At 36.1% G+C, this 16,046-nt stretch overlaps 1 protein-coding gene across 11 annotated transcripts in view; it reads right to left on the bottom strand.

The window, feature by feature from the left end:
- Nucleotides 1-431: 431 nt before the first annotated feature.
- SMARCE1 (SWI/SNF related BAF chromatin remodeling complex subunit E1) overlaps nucleotides 432-16,046 on the bottom strand; it is a 27,217-nt gene continuing 11,602 nt past the window's right edge. For 6 of the 11 annotated variants that reach the window (XM_078373640.1, XM_035300583.3, XM_078373642.1 and 3 more), the window contains 8 exons: nucleotides 14,013-14,117; nucleotides 9,005-9,085; nucleotides 7,926-8,057; nucleotides 7,464-7,635; nucleotides 4,018-4,190; nucleotides 3,366-3,467; nucleotides 2,495-2,705; nucleotides 432-703 (listed from right to left, as the gene is read on the bottom strand). In XM_078373640.1, coding sequence (XP_078229766.1) covers nucleotides 495-703; nucleotides 2,495-2,705; nucleotides 3,366-3,467; nucleotides 4,018-4,190; nucleotides 7,464-7,635; nucleotides 7,926-8,057; nucleotides 9,005-9,085; nucleotides 14,013-14,117 — 1,185 coding nt within the window. In that variant the 3' untranslated portion in view covers nucleotides 432-494. The remainder of the gene's footprint in view (nucleotides 704-2,494; nucleotides 2,706-3,365; nucleotides 3,468-4,017; nucleotides 4,191-7,463; nucleotides 7,636-7,925; nucleotides 8,058-9,004; nucleotides 9,086-14,012; nucleotides 14,118-16,046) is intronic. The other 5 variants (XM_078373643.1, XM_054256067.2, XM_002748567.7 and 2 more) reach the window with 1 other exon arrangement.

Genomic DNA, 16,046 nt, shown 5'->3' with positions numbered 1-16,046 from the left:
CATTGACTAAAAGTAAAAAAGGGGAAGTGAACAAATACATACTCATACATGATTACAGTTTTAAGAAGCTACCCTTTGCAGAAGTAAACAAGAGAGGAGATTTTCAGGAAACTGTTGATGGGGATTGGGAAGGTTTAAAGCTATGGCTTTGGTAAGCACCCCAGTGAGCTGTAGGAAGGCATTGTAACAGTAGATTCTGCAGCATCAAAGGATAATTCTCTAAAAGAGGAGGGTGTTTTCTCAATTAATCTAAATTCTGAGGCTTTCAGCAGTTGAGGGCTAGAAACAAGATCCAAAGAAAAGGGCCATCTTCACAACACTAAGAAGGGTGACTGACTGTGCCATTAGGTTCATGAGGCTAAATGGTCCAAAAGCCTTTGGTGGTGTGATATGGACAAGAAAAAAATTAATACACAAACCACATAACACCATTAAAACCAAAAAACATTTTTTCATTTAAAAAAGTATTTAGAACACATAAAACAAGGCAACATTTATTCTTTTTTCTCATCTTCTGGTATGGGATCTGTTGGGGGCTCCTCCACTGTTGCACTGTTGCTCTCCGAGCCAGTGTTGCTATCACTGGTTCCTTCCTCTGCCATACTGTCGACCCCCTCCTGCCCACTCTCCTTGTCCTCAGGAGTAGACGTGCCTTCTTCACCGTTTTGTTGGTTCTCTGTCGTTTCTTCAAGGTGTGTCTCCTCTGTAATCACATATTTGTCACTGTCAGTTCCAAGATGAAATTTTACTCTAGTTATGCTGACAGCATACAACTGGGCTGTCCAATACAGGAGCCACTAGCCACATGTGGTTATTAAACCCCTGAAATGAGCCAGTGTGACTACAGAACTTTTAAGAATGTTGGAACAATCTGGGTATGAAAACCTAACTTTTAGCTGTATTTATGAAATTTATTAAATAAATGCAGATCAAATACTTTTGATAACAATTTTCTTCTGAATTGAGATGTGTAGAAAAATAAAATATACATTGGATTTGAAGACTATTTAAAAAAAGGAAAGCTGATTTTAAAAATGTTTCTTCCGTGTTGAAATAATGTTACTTAGGATATGCTGAATTAAATAAAATATATTGTTAAAACACTTGTTTTGTTTAACTTTTAAAAATAGGTCGCTAGTAGAAAATTTAAAATTTCACATGTGAATTGCATTTTATTTCTATTGGACAGTAAATGAGAGTCAGTCTGTAGTGCTAAGGATTAAATGAGGAGAAGCAGTTGTAGAAATGATATAAGGTTGATCTTTTAGATACTTTCTTAAAGTCATGCTGGACTGTTTCCTGTAGGAAATTAAAAGCATGAGCTTTTGGCTCTAATAGTGTCATACGATCTTCTTCAGGTTTTTCCTTGAGCTAGGAGAACAGAATTTGAGTAAAGACCTGCAAACCGTAAGCATAAGACATGCCTCATTCACAGGTGCCAAAACAGAGGCAAGGGACAGAGTGTTCTTACAGTTGCAAAAATCAGTATTTTAAATTTCAAGCTCTTACTTTAACCACAAAGATGTGCTCATGCTCCAAATTCATTACGATAAAAAACATGTTCATACAAAACAGAGACTCAGATAGTGAAACCTAACATATGACTATCTAAAATGTTAACCTGCTGGATTAAATTTTGCAAAAATACCTGGTAAAGATCTGTATTTCATTACATGTTTTCCAGATGGTTGTCATCTGACTACAAAGTATGACACTTGGAGGTTGTCATTTGAGTACCAAGTATGACTACTGTCCCTCCCACTTCTTGCAGCGATGCTCCAGGAAGCCTTTGGTTTTGTTTTCCATAACAACTTTTAGCTTAGTCCTGTTTACACAGTGTACTAGGCAGTGTCAAAACAGTGCTATGAGGTTAGGTCATCTCAAAATTACAAATGATAATCATTGTAATCAGTACTTTATATAAGTTTTATTCATACAAGTTATTACTATTATTTTTTACCTTGAGGGATGCTGCTTTCAATCAGGAAAATCAATATACCTAGAAGTAAGGGCTTTTCTAGGACAGGGTTGGCATTTTTTTCTGTAAAGAGCCAGACAGCAAATATTTTCGACTTTGCAGGCTAGGCAGTCTTTGTTGCAACTACTCAACTATACTGTTTTAGCCCCAAAGCAGCCATAGACAATATGTAAACAAACAAGTGTGGCTGTGTTCCAGTTTTATTTACAAAAGCAAGTGGTGGGCAGAATTGGCCTATCGGTATTACTTTGAAGAATGCTGTCCTAGGACACCAAAGACAATTATCTTAACACCAATGCTGTTAAGATAATTGATCTTAAAGCAATAACTACATCTTGATAAATAATGTAAGCAATAAAGGTTAAAATATTGAATGTCAATATCATGTCAAATTCAGTACTGGGAATCACTCTCAGTGGCAGGTATCAGAAAACTTGCACTTAGAAAGAAAAATCTAAATTAAAGACAGCTGTACAAAGTCTTGGCACTTCCTTGTGTTTGTTGCTAGTGGGTTACCTGTCTCCATTGGAATGTTCTCGTCGTCCTTCTTCTCCTCGCCTTTGTTGGCTGCTTGTTCTTCCTCAGGAATGATGCTGCTCTGACTGCGTTCAGCTTGCTCTGCTGCCTCCTTCTCCCTTTCCTCCTGCCTTTTGCGGGCCTGTTCCTCTGCCTGTGCAATCTCAGCTGCAATTTTCTCCATATCCACTTCTACTTTCAGACCGCACAACTAGTCAGAATAAACCAGAACTCTTAGTAATGTTTTCTTATAATTTTTGAGCCAGAAATATTCTTTCAAAAGTTGGTTTTCTTGCCCACAAACTATATATATATATATATTCTATACACCTGTGTGTCTGTGTGTGTGGCAAAAAAATGTGGTTCTAGGTCTTCTCTGAAACTCTTGGGTCTACAAGAAAAGAAAGCTGCTGTAGCAGTTGTATAACATCCGATATTCCAGAGCAGCTGGTGAGGCAAAACAGTGAAAGTTCTGGGGTATACATAAGGCTTCCATTTTATATTTTGGGCTACCAACTAGATATCCTTGTCTACATGTAAAGTGCAAACTATGAATTACATCTAATGAAGACATTTTATGAATAAATCACAATAAAAGTAATTGACTGTATGGGAGTTTAAAATATCAGAGGGCTCTAGCATTTATAGGCCTAGTAGATATGTGTATACTCCATGATATTTCAAATTTATTGCAATTCTGCCAGAGGATGGGAAAAATTGTATAAAAAAAGATCTTACAGGTTATATAGTAAAGTTAACCCTGTTTCAAAGTGAACAACATTCATTAAAACACTATTTTGGAAAAAAGAATGAGGAAAAATAAAGTAACAGGCATCGTGATAAAAGTATAGTTAACATATTAAACAGATACCCTTTTAAGTTCATTGTTAAACGAATCTGTGCTTTCCAGGAATTTCCTCTTCTTCTCCTGGTGTCGTTCCTCTATCTGAAGAAGTTCAGCTTCTAGTTTTCGCTGTAAGACAGGATCAGGCTCTATAATTACTTAATTATTTTCTCTAAAGCAAATGTCAAACACAGAAAATATGTCTCATTTTTTAATGGTCCACAATTTCAAACAGTGTACCAAATAATGCTTTGAATTTTTACTTCAGATCATTAATTACATGAGTCTAGCTAAGATTTAAAAACTACAAAATGCAGCACAAAGAAATGACTGTGATAAACAGGCAAATATTAAAGAATACTGTTTCAGGTCAGAGCAATTCCTTTGGAAAAAATACTTAGTAGAGCAGTAAAGATTGATAGGATGCCTCAAAATTCTTAAGTTCACATGTATATCTAAACAAATATACTTTCCATTACAAAGTTCTATGTTACAATTTTTAATGACAAACTTATTAAACCTCTGGGAACAGTCCATTTCCTTAAACCTCTTCTCCAAATCAGCAACAGTTTAGACTGAAATATTTAGCACGTACATGTACACATGGTGTAAGAATCACGTCACTTGGGATTTGCGGCAATAGGCCCATTTTATTGAAGTAAGTATTTAATGACTTTACCTGATGAACCATTAAGGACTGGACCTGTCGTTTGAGGACCTGCATTCTAGCTGTTGTGACAACTGACCGAACGTCTGGCACCACACTCTCACTAAGGATTTCACTGATGAGGCGGTGGTTTCTCTGGAAACGGGCGGTGGCTGTATGCTTCATTGAAAAGCCATCATCGTAATCTGGAATGAACAGATTATTCTGGAAATTAGGTCACCAGTAACCATAAAAAGGAGTGTAACAATGTTAACACTTCATTATCAAGGAACTATGGCCCTCGCTGGCCTAACAAGTGGACCTGACCAGCATCATGGGAGCTCTGGGGCAGTTACTTGATAAAAACCATACAGAGGACATAAATGTGTTCATTGGCCAAGGTAGTAGTTTACCTCCCAGTCTTTAAGTGATGATGTGTGTCTGAGAAGGATTTGGCTTAAACATGAACGAGATATATTTCTCTTTTGGCTTTGGAATCAATGTGAAGGCTGCATGTGATGGCACTCATTGACCTTCTGCCCCGTGTTTTACTCTCCTGGTAGTAACTTAAGGCGCTTAACAACTGATGAACATCATATGAACTCGGCAGTGTCTTTGTCACTGAAGCACTTTAAAAATGAATGAAAATGCCCATTTGTAAAATTATCACAGCAGAGAAAACATCATCTCTAACAATATTTAGTTTCCCAGGCCTTCAAGTAATTTATAGATGAAAAATAAATGTTTGATTTCAAATTTAGTTTTTGTCAGTTTACACTTAGCCAGCTGTTGTCAGTGTGTAATGGTATGACCCAAGTTCATACAGTATAGGTCTGGTTTATATGTTTTTGTTTTGCTTTGTTTTGAGACAAAATCTCGCTGTGTCACCCAGGCTGGAGTGCAATGGCCTGATCTTGGCTCACTGCAACCTTCACCTCCTGGGTTCAAGCGATTCTTGTGCCTCAGCCTCCCAAGTAGCCAGAATTACAGGTGCCTGACACCACACCTAGCTAATTTTTGTATTTTTAGTAGAGACAGGGTTTCACCTTGTTGGTCAGAATGGTCTTGAACTCCTGAACTCATGTGATCCACCCATCCTGGCCTTCTAAAGTGCTGGGATTACAGGTGTGAGCCACTGTGCCCACCCTATTATGCTTATTTTTAATAGCTATCTAGTGTTTCCTTAATCTCAGTCTTTGCTCTATCACCGTTATAGTTTTTCATATATCTTTCAACAGCCTGTACTATTTACTTAATATTTTTTCTTTAACTCACTTAAAAAAGAAAAAGAGAGCATTCTTTTAAGCAATACGTATTAAAACAAATGCTCCTCTCTGAAACAGTTTATCACCTCAGTGTCTCACCAGACAGAGAGGGTCCACACTTGAGGAACCCTTGCTACAGAGGCCTATGTTGTGTGGCTATGTCACAGTCTAGCACCTCCCTTATTGTGGCAGTTAAATAAATAGTTCCTAAAATTCTCATTATCATGAATACTACAGCTAAAAACTTGTACTTCCTTGCATGTTAGTCGTCTGCTTCCTTTTTTGTGGGAAATGGCTTTTCTAGTTATGATTTAATTCAACAGCTATTTATCCCATGAAGGGTCTCTCACTGAATAAAAGCCTTCATTGTCTTGTGTGGATAACTGCATATGCCCTATTTTTTTTTTTTTTTGAGACTGGGTATTGCTCTGTCATCCAGGATGGAGTGCAGTGGCATGATCATAGCTCACTGTAGCCTCAAACTCCTGGGCTCAACTGATCCTCCCACCTCAGCCTCAGTTGGAGAAGCTGGGACTACAGGCACAAGCCACCGTGCCCAGCTAATTTTTAAGTATTTTGTAGAGACAGGTCCTGCTATGTTGCCCAGGCTGGTTTCAAACTCTTGGCTACAAGCAATCCTCCTGCTTCAGTTTCCCAAAGTGCTGGGATTACGGCCATGAGCCATGGTACCTGGCCATGTCTATCTTTTGACAGTTCTCTGTTAAAGAAGTCAGTAGCTGTTGTACTTCATGCAGATGCCACCTTTCTCTTATGTACGTTTTACATACATTTCCACCTCCCAAGTCTTCCTCTTTCTGATCATTTTCATACTGGCATGCTAACGACACCCTCATACTCGCATCTTAATTGCTACCTGTACTTTCTTACTAGCAAGATCTGATCTTAAAAACATAATAGGCCCAAGTTTGAGACTCTTTCTGAGTGAATCTCTTCAGTCCTTCTCAATGTTCATGCTATTAATGAAAGCTTTAGTTATTTTCTACTTATGTTGCTGGCCTCTGTTTCCTTTTGTACTGACCCGCATCCTCCCGATATCTGTACAATGGAACATCTTCTGTTTTTCAGTTATTTATGTTTTTCTTGTTAATCATCCCATTTGAGTAATTAAAGTGTGAGGATGCTACTGTGTCTAGCACTGCTGATTATTCGGCTTAACACTCAGTACTGTCTGGAGTCAGATGTTCAAGGGAATTAACTTAAAAAAAAGTTAAAAAAAACCACAAAACACTCATTACTGTTTCTATTCCATAGTCTATTCTCTATAGTATTACATTCTGCTGTCTGTATTTATGAGAACAATATTCCAGTCCATTCTTTTAAAAAATGATTTCTGGTTTTCTCTACTTTTATCAATTTATTCTTGTCTTTAGGTGCTATTGTTGCTTCCTCCCTCATTGATGTTGTCTTTAAAGTTCTTATAGGCTTCCTCTTTGTTACTGCTACTTTAAGATGGGATCTTAAATCATTTTCCTGATGTCTTTGTTGCTTATAGCTAGAGCTTCTAATCTTTTGCACATGACAGCAGCATACAAAGAAACTATTAATATTATACAGCACACTAGATGTGTGGTTGAGTGTGTTCATACTGCAGGTGGCTATCTCTCTGTCTCCTTGCAGCTTCAGACCCTGCCTGGCTGCATAAGACCAGAACAATCAGCACACCTGCTAAGTACTCATTCAGGATGGCAATTAGGAAGCTCTGCTATTTGTGTGCGGGTGTACCCTCATGAGTAGTAGCATGAGCTATATTTATACATTCTTTTTGGATTTCTGAATTAAATAGAAAGAAAATTTTGTAATGTTTCTACATACTCATTAGCTTCTCCCTTAAGAGCCTTTAATTCAGTAAATTTAGTGAACCAATAAAAAAACAGGATATAATTAGAATGCATTTTGCTTTTTAAAAGCAGATGAGGCAAAATCCTAATTGTGACTTAAAAACCTTTCATACATTTTGAGTACAAAGATTCTGATAAACAATAAATAATTTTTGCTATTTTCTACACTGAAAAAGATTATTTCTTTTTCTTGTGGGAAATTCATATACAAATCTTAATATAACCAAAATACTGAGATGATACTTGAATTATGCTTTCTTTTCCATTTAGGACAAGAAATAAAAACTTAGGAGATTTCTCATATCTTAGTAACTCTCAGAGAAAGCAGAAACAAAACCCCACTTTTTTCTTTTACCATCTGGATCTTCAGCAGGCTGAATGCTCATGTACGGTTCTCCTTTCTCCATGCGAGACTGTCTCTGTCGACTTTCTTCCTCTAAAGCAGCTTCTGCACGACTTTTTGCATTTATGTAAGCAAGGTACGCGGGGGAATTATGATAGGCCTTCATAGATTCATTGTACTCTATCTGAAATTCAAATGTTTTTTGGTTTTATAATTAACATTTTGCAGGTTACAATGCAGACTTATGTTATCTTATTTGACTATCAAAAGTTATGACGTAAGCAGAGTGCTGGGATAATTATCTCTTTTTACAGACAAGAAATCGGAGGCCTTGAGAAGTTGACTTGACTTAGGTAGACAGAGCCTCAGTACAGCATCAGCCTTCTGACCAAATCTTATGTTTCCTTTATAAAGAGTAAGCCAATGTTTATGTACTTTACACATTATCTATCCCACTGTGATCCCCTACTCTACCTTTTCTGCTTCGTATTCGTTTAAATATTCTTGTTTTTCTTCATCAGTGAGATCTCGCCACATGCCACCAATAATCTTGCCAATCTCCCACAACTTTAGGTCAGGGTTGGAAGCCTTTACTTGGTCCCAGACCTTAAAAAGAAAACAGGTGAAATGTCAATACTGATGTCTAAATGTACAGACACTAAAAAATATGGAAACTTTTAAACATAAAAAGCAGAGAAAACAGGATCAAATTTCTATGTACTCATCAGCCTACTTCAACAATTATCAATGGCTGGCCAATCTCATGTCATCTTTGCCCTACTGGATTAAGATAGATCTCAGACATCATGCCATTCACTTATAAATACTTCAATTTGATAGACAAGAATATCTCTAATCACTACAGATGCTTAAGATGAATTACTTCAACAACATAGGCTGTGTCTCTGAAAGTTCATGTGAATTTAGAAGAAAATGCTTAATTTGCATAGCACAATACATCATATTTTTAAATACATATATAATAGTCAAGACCAAAAGGTTTAAAATTTCTGGATAGTGGTTAAAAGGCTCTGCCTTTTAATAAAGATATTGGCGATATTTTTTATTTTAAGAGGAATGTAGGTTCATCACCAAAAAAAAAAAATAGGGGAAATCTGAGGAAATATAAAGAAAATAAAAACTACTATAAGCTTACTGCTTAGAGAGAATCATTGTCTTCTGTGTTTTCCCCCTTCAAACTAACATGTGGTTGCTATTATGTTTATAAAAATAAGATTAATTCATATAGTCTTGTATTTCTCCTTCACTTAACATATTCCTCATGTCATTAAATATTCTACAAAAGACATGACTTTAATGGCTACAGAACATTCTGTCCTAAGGATTTTAAAAGTTTATTTAATCATGCTCCTCTTGTTGGATTTTGTTCTGGAATTTTGATATCAGAACTAATTGTTTTAAAAACTGTAGTTTTTTGGTCCTTTCCTCTGAATATGCACAGAAAAGCTGGCTAAGCCAATCTAAAATTGGATGTAAAGTGAAGAAGAGGCAAAGACAGTGTCCTCGCTCCTTTCCAGGTCCTAAGCGCCTACCTTTCTGCTGTACCTCATGTAGGGCATCAGCGGCTTATCTGGTGGCTTTGGGGGTTTTGGAATCGTAATACCAGAGGATGCCTACAAAAGAGTTAAATACATCAATTATTCAACTATAAGGAGTTCACCGGCAAACTGAAAAGAGAGTTCCTTAAAAAATTCTAATGCGCCTTTCTTCTACTCGTCCAAATATTTTCTCCACTGAAAATAGCTATTACTGCAAATTCAGAAATTTCAAAAGAAAATGACTTTAAGCACACAATTTTTAAATGTTTTGCTTAGCAGTTTACTGTCAATACTTTGACAACCTGGCTGTAAGAACAAATAAAATATTACATGATAACCCATACATTGAAAATATATGATTATATATCAACCGTCTCACATTCAGGACTTTACCTGGCACCCTCTGATTCTGCTCAATTACCGTTACACATACAGTCAACACTTGATTATCTGTAGCAGGATCTGAACCCTTAGCACTTACCATTCTCACACTGTCTATAGGAGCCTTAGTACCTATTAGCACTATGTTAGGAATGCACTCCCAACAATACCACCACAAAAACAACTTCCCAGGTTCAAAAACAAAAACAATTTGTGAAATAACAAACCACCTTACCTCCTTTGCCAGGCTAGAGATTTTATTTCTCTTAAGGTTCTGTCTGTTACCTAGTGGTTTTCTTATAAAGGGGAATGAGAAGTGTGAACTCAAGTCACACTTTTCTTTGTCCTTAGGCCTAATCAGTGTAAAAGCAAACAAGTTTATCAGGAACAGAGAAGTGGCAGATATGGGGCCTGATTATGTTATTTTTGAGGTCTTATATTGACAAGCTCCATTCCATTAAAAATCTTTGGTTTTATGGGAAAGACAAAAGAAAAGGAAAGATAGGATATGCAGGAAAACGGAGACAGGAGAAAAGGAGGGGGAGGTAAGACTGAAAAATATTTTTTAGTAAGGTAAAGCAAAAATAAGTGAGAGAAGAAATAGGAAGAAGGAAAGAGAAAGAGAAGTGATCAGTTTTTCCTCTGGTCTAAGGTCTAGGTGAGATTCCAGAGAGCTTCTTGTAGGTCACCCAGATAACAACCAACAACTATCTATTTCAACTTTTTAGTCTCCCCTTAATATGCATGACTGCATTTGATTAAAGACCCAGGATAAGAAAAAGCATTGCTATTTCAGACAATCTGCAAATTTTCAGGAGATCTCTGATACTGACTCTCCCTGGTAGGCGGGAAAAAAGCGATGGCTTTATACTAATTATCAAAAGACAGGATTGGCAAATCCTTGTAAGAAAACTAAAGTGACATTTTGTTCGCTTCCTCTTCTGTTGCTGCTGTGATAAAACCCCAGAGATACTCCTCCACTCTGGGCTGGGACCCCAATTATAACCTTATTTTGCATTTGAGGGATCTGGGATGGGCATGTTTGTGTCCCTTTCCACTATGATCAAGAAACGTTTCCTCTTCCTACAAGGGTCTCTCTCCTTCCCTGTAACTCTACTTCATATATGAAGTTATTAGAAAGCATTTTGGCTTGGGAGCAGTATTCCTCTCTTTCCATTCCTCCCATGCATTCTTACCACACCTCATGCTAGTGCCCAGGTAGACAGATCCTGTTTTCAGCCAGCAGTGGGCAACAGAGATGGTCAGGAGGCACGGCAACTGTCAAAAGTGGTGGGATGCGCAGCCCATAAGGGGAAACCTGTATCAGGTTTTGTAGTTCTTTCAAGGGGAAAGGAAATTCCTATAAGGCTAACCTTATGGATTCAGAGGAACAGATACACAAAAGGCTGCTTCTTCACACATAAAGTGATTAGAAAGTAATATACATGACTTTAACATTTCCAACTCATATCCAACACAAGCCTTCAAAATTCCACGAAATGGGTTACAAATAAAGTTGGAATTGTGCCCATAATTGAGGTAGTAAGACCAATGTCAAATTTTTTTAAAATTAGAGGTAAAGAATTCTAAAATGCCTATGCTTTCAAGCTTTAAGTATGAATTAAAACACTTTAAAAACATAGTAGTATTTACTTTATGATATTTTTCAAAGAATCACATTTTATATTAATAGATTTGCTATTTCCCCTTCTTTCTCCCAAACAAAGGTACACAAATCATCTATATATTGAGACCAGTCAACTTACCAAAACAAACAAACAAAAACAAAAACCCCCAAACTTAAAAAAAAAAACCCAAACAAGAATGAAGTTAAATTTCAGATGGTTTTCGGGGGATAGTAGATTTATATAATTACATACCTCCAATTTATTTAATGTCTCAGACAGACATCTTTTCATAATGTCTTAAACATTTCTTTAAAAAAAAGAGTTAAACATACTTCAGACCCTTTCTGGGTAAGATTCAATTAGAAACAACCAGTGCTTTGCTGTGCTGTAATGGTTACTCTGTCAGATGTGTGAAATGTAAAAAACTATTGTTGGCTCTTTTACTAAACAGCCAGGGGCTATGCTTTTGGAGAGTGTGTTTCCATTTTTGAACTGTTTCTTTCCTTGCTACTATCAGGAAATCCACCTCTAGCAGCAACTCTCTCTCCAATTTTCTGCTTTCAATTTCTAATGGGGAGGTGAGTGGAACTGAGCTTATTTCACAAGAGCAAGGTCCTAGGAATTCTCCTATGAATAAAGTCCATGATTTTGTGAAATTCATCTTGGCTACTCAGTTTTTTGTTGTTTCTTTTGCAATTCTCAACTGTTTCTCTAGTAGGGTCTTATTAAGGGGTTTCTTCTAGGATAGAATTTCTATTAATGTACACGAAATAAGCTGTTTTTAAAGACATTTTTGTCTCAATCTGTTTTCATACCTGTACTTAAGAAAATGCTAATCGTCATCTGAATGAAGAACTGACTAGGAGTCAATTCCAACTCGTAGCTATCATAAGCACTCCACAAGGTCTCAGCATGCTATATAGAGTATTTATTGTCTGAAAACGATGCAAGTATACTGGAGTCATCAGGGAAACCCAATGTTCTCTACAGCCTACCAGAAGCTACTAGACAGGGCTTCACAAACTCATTCCTTGAAAATCACTAACACAATCTGCAGACAACAATACCAAATAGGAACTTCTCCTCACCCCAAAAAGTAATACATAAATAGGGTCATAGTAAAACCAAAATGCTTTTATAATGGTCAAAATCAGAGCCATTGAGTCCTAACACAGCTTAAATTAGATGAAGAAAAAAACAGAGCAAGTAGTATAAAACCTCTGCATTTTCTAGGTCCTTCATGTAGCAGTTCGATTATACTTCAATCTGGTATTAAGAAGTCAATAATACAAAGTAAATCTCCACAAAGGACCAAAACACCAAATTTTCCATGTCCAATAACTCTCTGTACTTAATCTACCATGAAGCTAGTGTCCACACCAAATGCTTCGTTCTCAACATTCGCCAAGAAGGAACGGGAAGAAATAGATGAGTGATTCAATAGGGAGTGCTCGTTCTCTTCCTAGTCTCCATCGAATAATCTCACTTTATCAACAAAGAATCCCCCACAGCTAAATCCAAGTTAAGAACAAAATGCTCACACAAACCAAAAAACAAATTATTGTAATATTATAGTTACCATTTCTATTCCATTAACATAGATAATCAAGAGGTGACTGTATAGAGCTATTAAATGCAATCATTCTTGTTTATTGCCCATGAAAAAATTTCTGCATTAACATGAAGATCCACAATTGGTTCTGTTCATTGTTTAAATTAAAATGTTCTTTATCATTTGAAAATCTTGTCACCCTTTACACTTGTGAAACAACACATTTAGATCAGGGAAAAACATGTACTGATGCACATAAAAATTGTATGCATTGTGAAATGCATACATACACACACTTTGTCAGAATTCTTTTCAGATACCATGAAATATGCATGGCACATAAAAACTTGATATGCTTATGAAGTACAAATTATGCAGAAACAATGAAAAATTTTAGACAAACAAAACCTATCAAGCTAAGCAATATGCTTATCAAGATAGACATTCATTTGATAGCTACAAGCTTTCAGTTCTAGCTTGACTACAGGGTGAGAGGGCTTTTTGAAGTTACATTAATAGAAGGCACTTGTTATTTATGAACACAGCAAACAAAAACCAGGTATCAAAAACTTTACAGCCATTCTGGGTTGTATAAATTCTCACCAACACCAATGTATGTAAGTATTTGACTTTTGGATTTATTTTTAATAAGTCATTTGTGTAATTATTGGCGTTTTTTGGTACCGAAACTTTTTTCAATGAAATTTAAGATGATTCTAAAATAAAAGCTTTGAAGTGTATCATCCAATTTTGATATCTTGGGCTGATCATTTAAATGAAACATCCTAAGTTTCAGAAATCATATCTCTTATACTAAGGATTAAAAATGCACTTCTTGTTGTGCATATCCAGTCTGATACTTCAAATTAATTTCATTCAGCCTTTATTCTGCATTTCTTTGAGGTGACATTAAAAAGTTTTTCTCTTTTTTACTAGAGAGAAATGAGTCTCAGTTAGAAGGTCAATTTTCAAATCCAAAAGACAAATAACTATGGGTAGTGATTCAAACTGGTATGCCAGCCAAAAACTTTCCAGACCTAAAAAGCCAGGTCAGAAAGCCCAGACTCTACTAGAAACTGAGTCCTTGAGACTAATGCCAATTACCTTAGAAAAATGAAAGATACTCTTTACGACAAAAAGGGTATTTTTACCATAAAAAATTCTGATTGTTTACATACAGTATAAGCATCAAGTGCTCAAGGCTTTATCCCTACCAACCACCAAACAGAATGGGTTTTCCTTTTGTTCCATATACATTCCAGATCTCACTATTTATTTTTTCAGTGTGAGATCCTACAACGAATGTTGAAAATAGTCAAAAAGCCAGGTTAAAAAAATTTTTTTAAATGGCTGTGCTTATGATTCAAAAGGACCTAATTCTGAAGGCATTTCTGGTCAATTCCAGTTGTTTGCCGGATGCTGTAATAGTTGATTCTCCTACCGTGACCCGGCTGTTGGTGCCCGGGTTCCCTCCCAGCCTGTAGTTGTTGTAGGCGAGATGACTGTATGGATTGTATCCCACAAACCCTGGTGTGCTGGGCATTTGCTGATGGAAACAAATGAGACAAAAACACGAATGAGAAATGAGCTCAAACGAGGAAAACACAGAAATGAAAAATGATCTGCCTATGGCATGCAAAAGCAACCTGAATTTAAACAAGCAATGATGTGTTGTAATTGTTCTTTTTTTCACTGAGGAAATTAAATATTTTTCTTTCATTGAGAAACCTGTTTGCAGTGTCTTTTGGTTGTTTTTCTCTTTCTTTTTTGTAGGGGCTGGGGGTGTTTGTGTGACTGAATGTGTGTGCTGCTTTTTGAGGTAAGCAATACACTGAAGTGTTTAAAACATTCAGGATTACTTTATGGTCAACGATAGGATATAACAACTTAGCAATATATGAAGACTGAGATAGGAAGGCTTGAAGTGTGATAAACTAAAACTCTGAAAACACTACATGCAAAACAAAACACAATTTATTTGACAGTTATGTGGATGCCACCAATGTATTCATCTACTAAAAACAAAAACAAGAAATGGATCTGATTTCAAAGACAGTTTTAAATAATTTTATATAATGTGAGAAATGAGAAGAGACTCAAATCAGGAAGCCAGGATTTGTCAATTGAAAAGAACATACGTTGGATTTGATGGATGTCACATACATGATTTAAAACAAAGACTTGTAAGAAATGCATGGATTCCATTCTAGGGTACTATCTGATCTTTTTAACCCAGTTATTCTTTTACAGGATTTCTCTTCCATCTCTTCTTTGATCCATCTTCCATAGGTCAATCATGAAAATATATCTGCATTTAGTCTCAATGTGAAGTACTTTTTTTCTTTTTTCATCTAGTTTCCTGATAGCTCTCACCCTTTGAAAACACAACTGCTCATTTCAGCAACAGAACTCTTGGTTTTTGTGAATTATGTGTTGATGTAATCACCAACGGGCTCTTAGATAGCAATGGCCTTGGGGCTAACACAATGACACTCAATGTTCATGAGAACCAAGGCATAATGCATAGAAAGAATGTAGTAGAGAGAGACCAAAATTAGGGTATTTTACCTTGTAAAACTCAGTCAAAATACTTGACAATTTCATTTTTACATGCAATTAACAATTATTGGTCCTTAATTGTATGATATAAAATACACTTAACACATTCCAACTAAGCTGTAGCTGTTACAAAATAAGCACAATTTCCTAAAACATGCCGCTGCACATATCCTTAGTACCCAAAAGAAAGACATTTAAGCAGATATTACATTTCATACTCTTTAGGAAAAAAGAGAACGGCTGATAAATTTCTACTCTATATAGTTAAAAAAGACGCAAATAAAGCATATATAAGTAGGCAAAACACAGATGAAGTATCAAAGGCACGAAAGAAGTGTATATTACTTGGAGTGGTACATTTGGGTGGTAGAGGTGAGAGTGGCGGTAGTGGAGGTGATAGTGGCGGTGATAGTGGTGGTAGTGGTGGTAATGGTGGTGGTGGTGGTAGAAGTAATAGAAAGAAAAAAGAAAGGAGAATAATTCATTTAGTATCCATTCTGTTGGATGTTCTAATCCCTAGTCTTCTATATTTTGTGTGTTAATGTGAAATTATAATGGCACAATAATATAACTAAAGAAAGGCAAAAAAGTCCCTTTTTACGCATAAGAAATTATAAGGGGACACTTGGTTTTTGAAATATTTTAATCTCAAAAAATCAAGTTTGTCCTCAGATATTATACATTGTCAGAGGCGGTATTTATGTCAAAATGACACCTTCAAAGGTTGCATAAATAATAAGAATCACTGTTCAACATTATGAGGCAATAATGTTAGAAAAATAAGGGAACTAAAAAAAAATGGAAAGCAAAACATTATGATTATACCATTTCCAAAGCTGAAGTACATGGTTAGCTTTTTGAGGTCAGAATCTCAATTCTTCAGCTCCACCTGTATAGCCACTAGCGGAATGCCATG

The sequence above is a fragment of the Callithrix jacchus genome, chromosome 5, assembly GCF_049354715.1.
Source record: "Callithrix jacchus isolate 240 chromosome 5, calJac240_pri, whole genome shotgun sequence".
Classification (NCBI taxonomy): Eukaryota; Metazoa; Chordata; class Mammalia; order Primates; family Cebidae; genus Callithrix; species Callithrix jacchus.
Note: the sequence above shows the minus strand (reverse complement) of the source record. Positions and strands in the feature narration are given on the sequence as shown.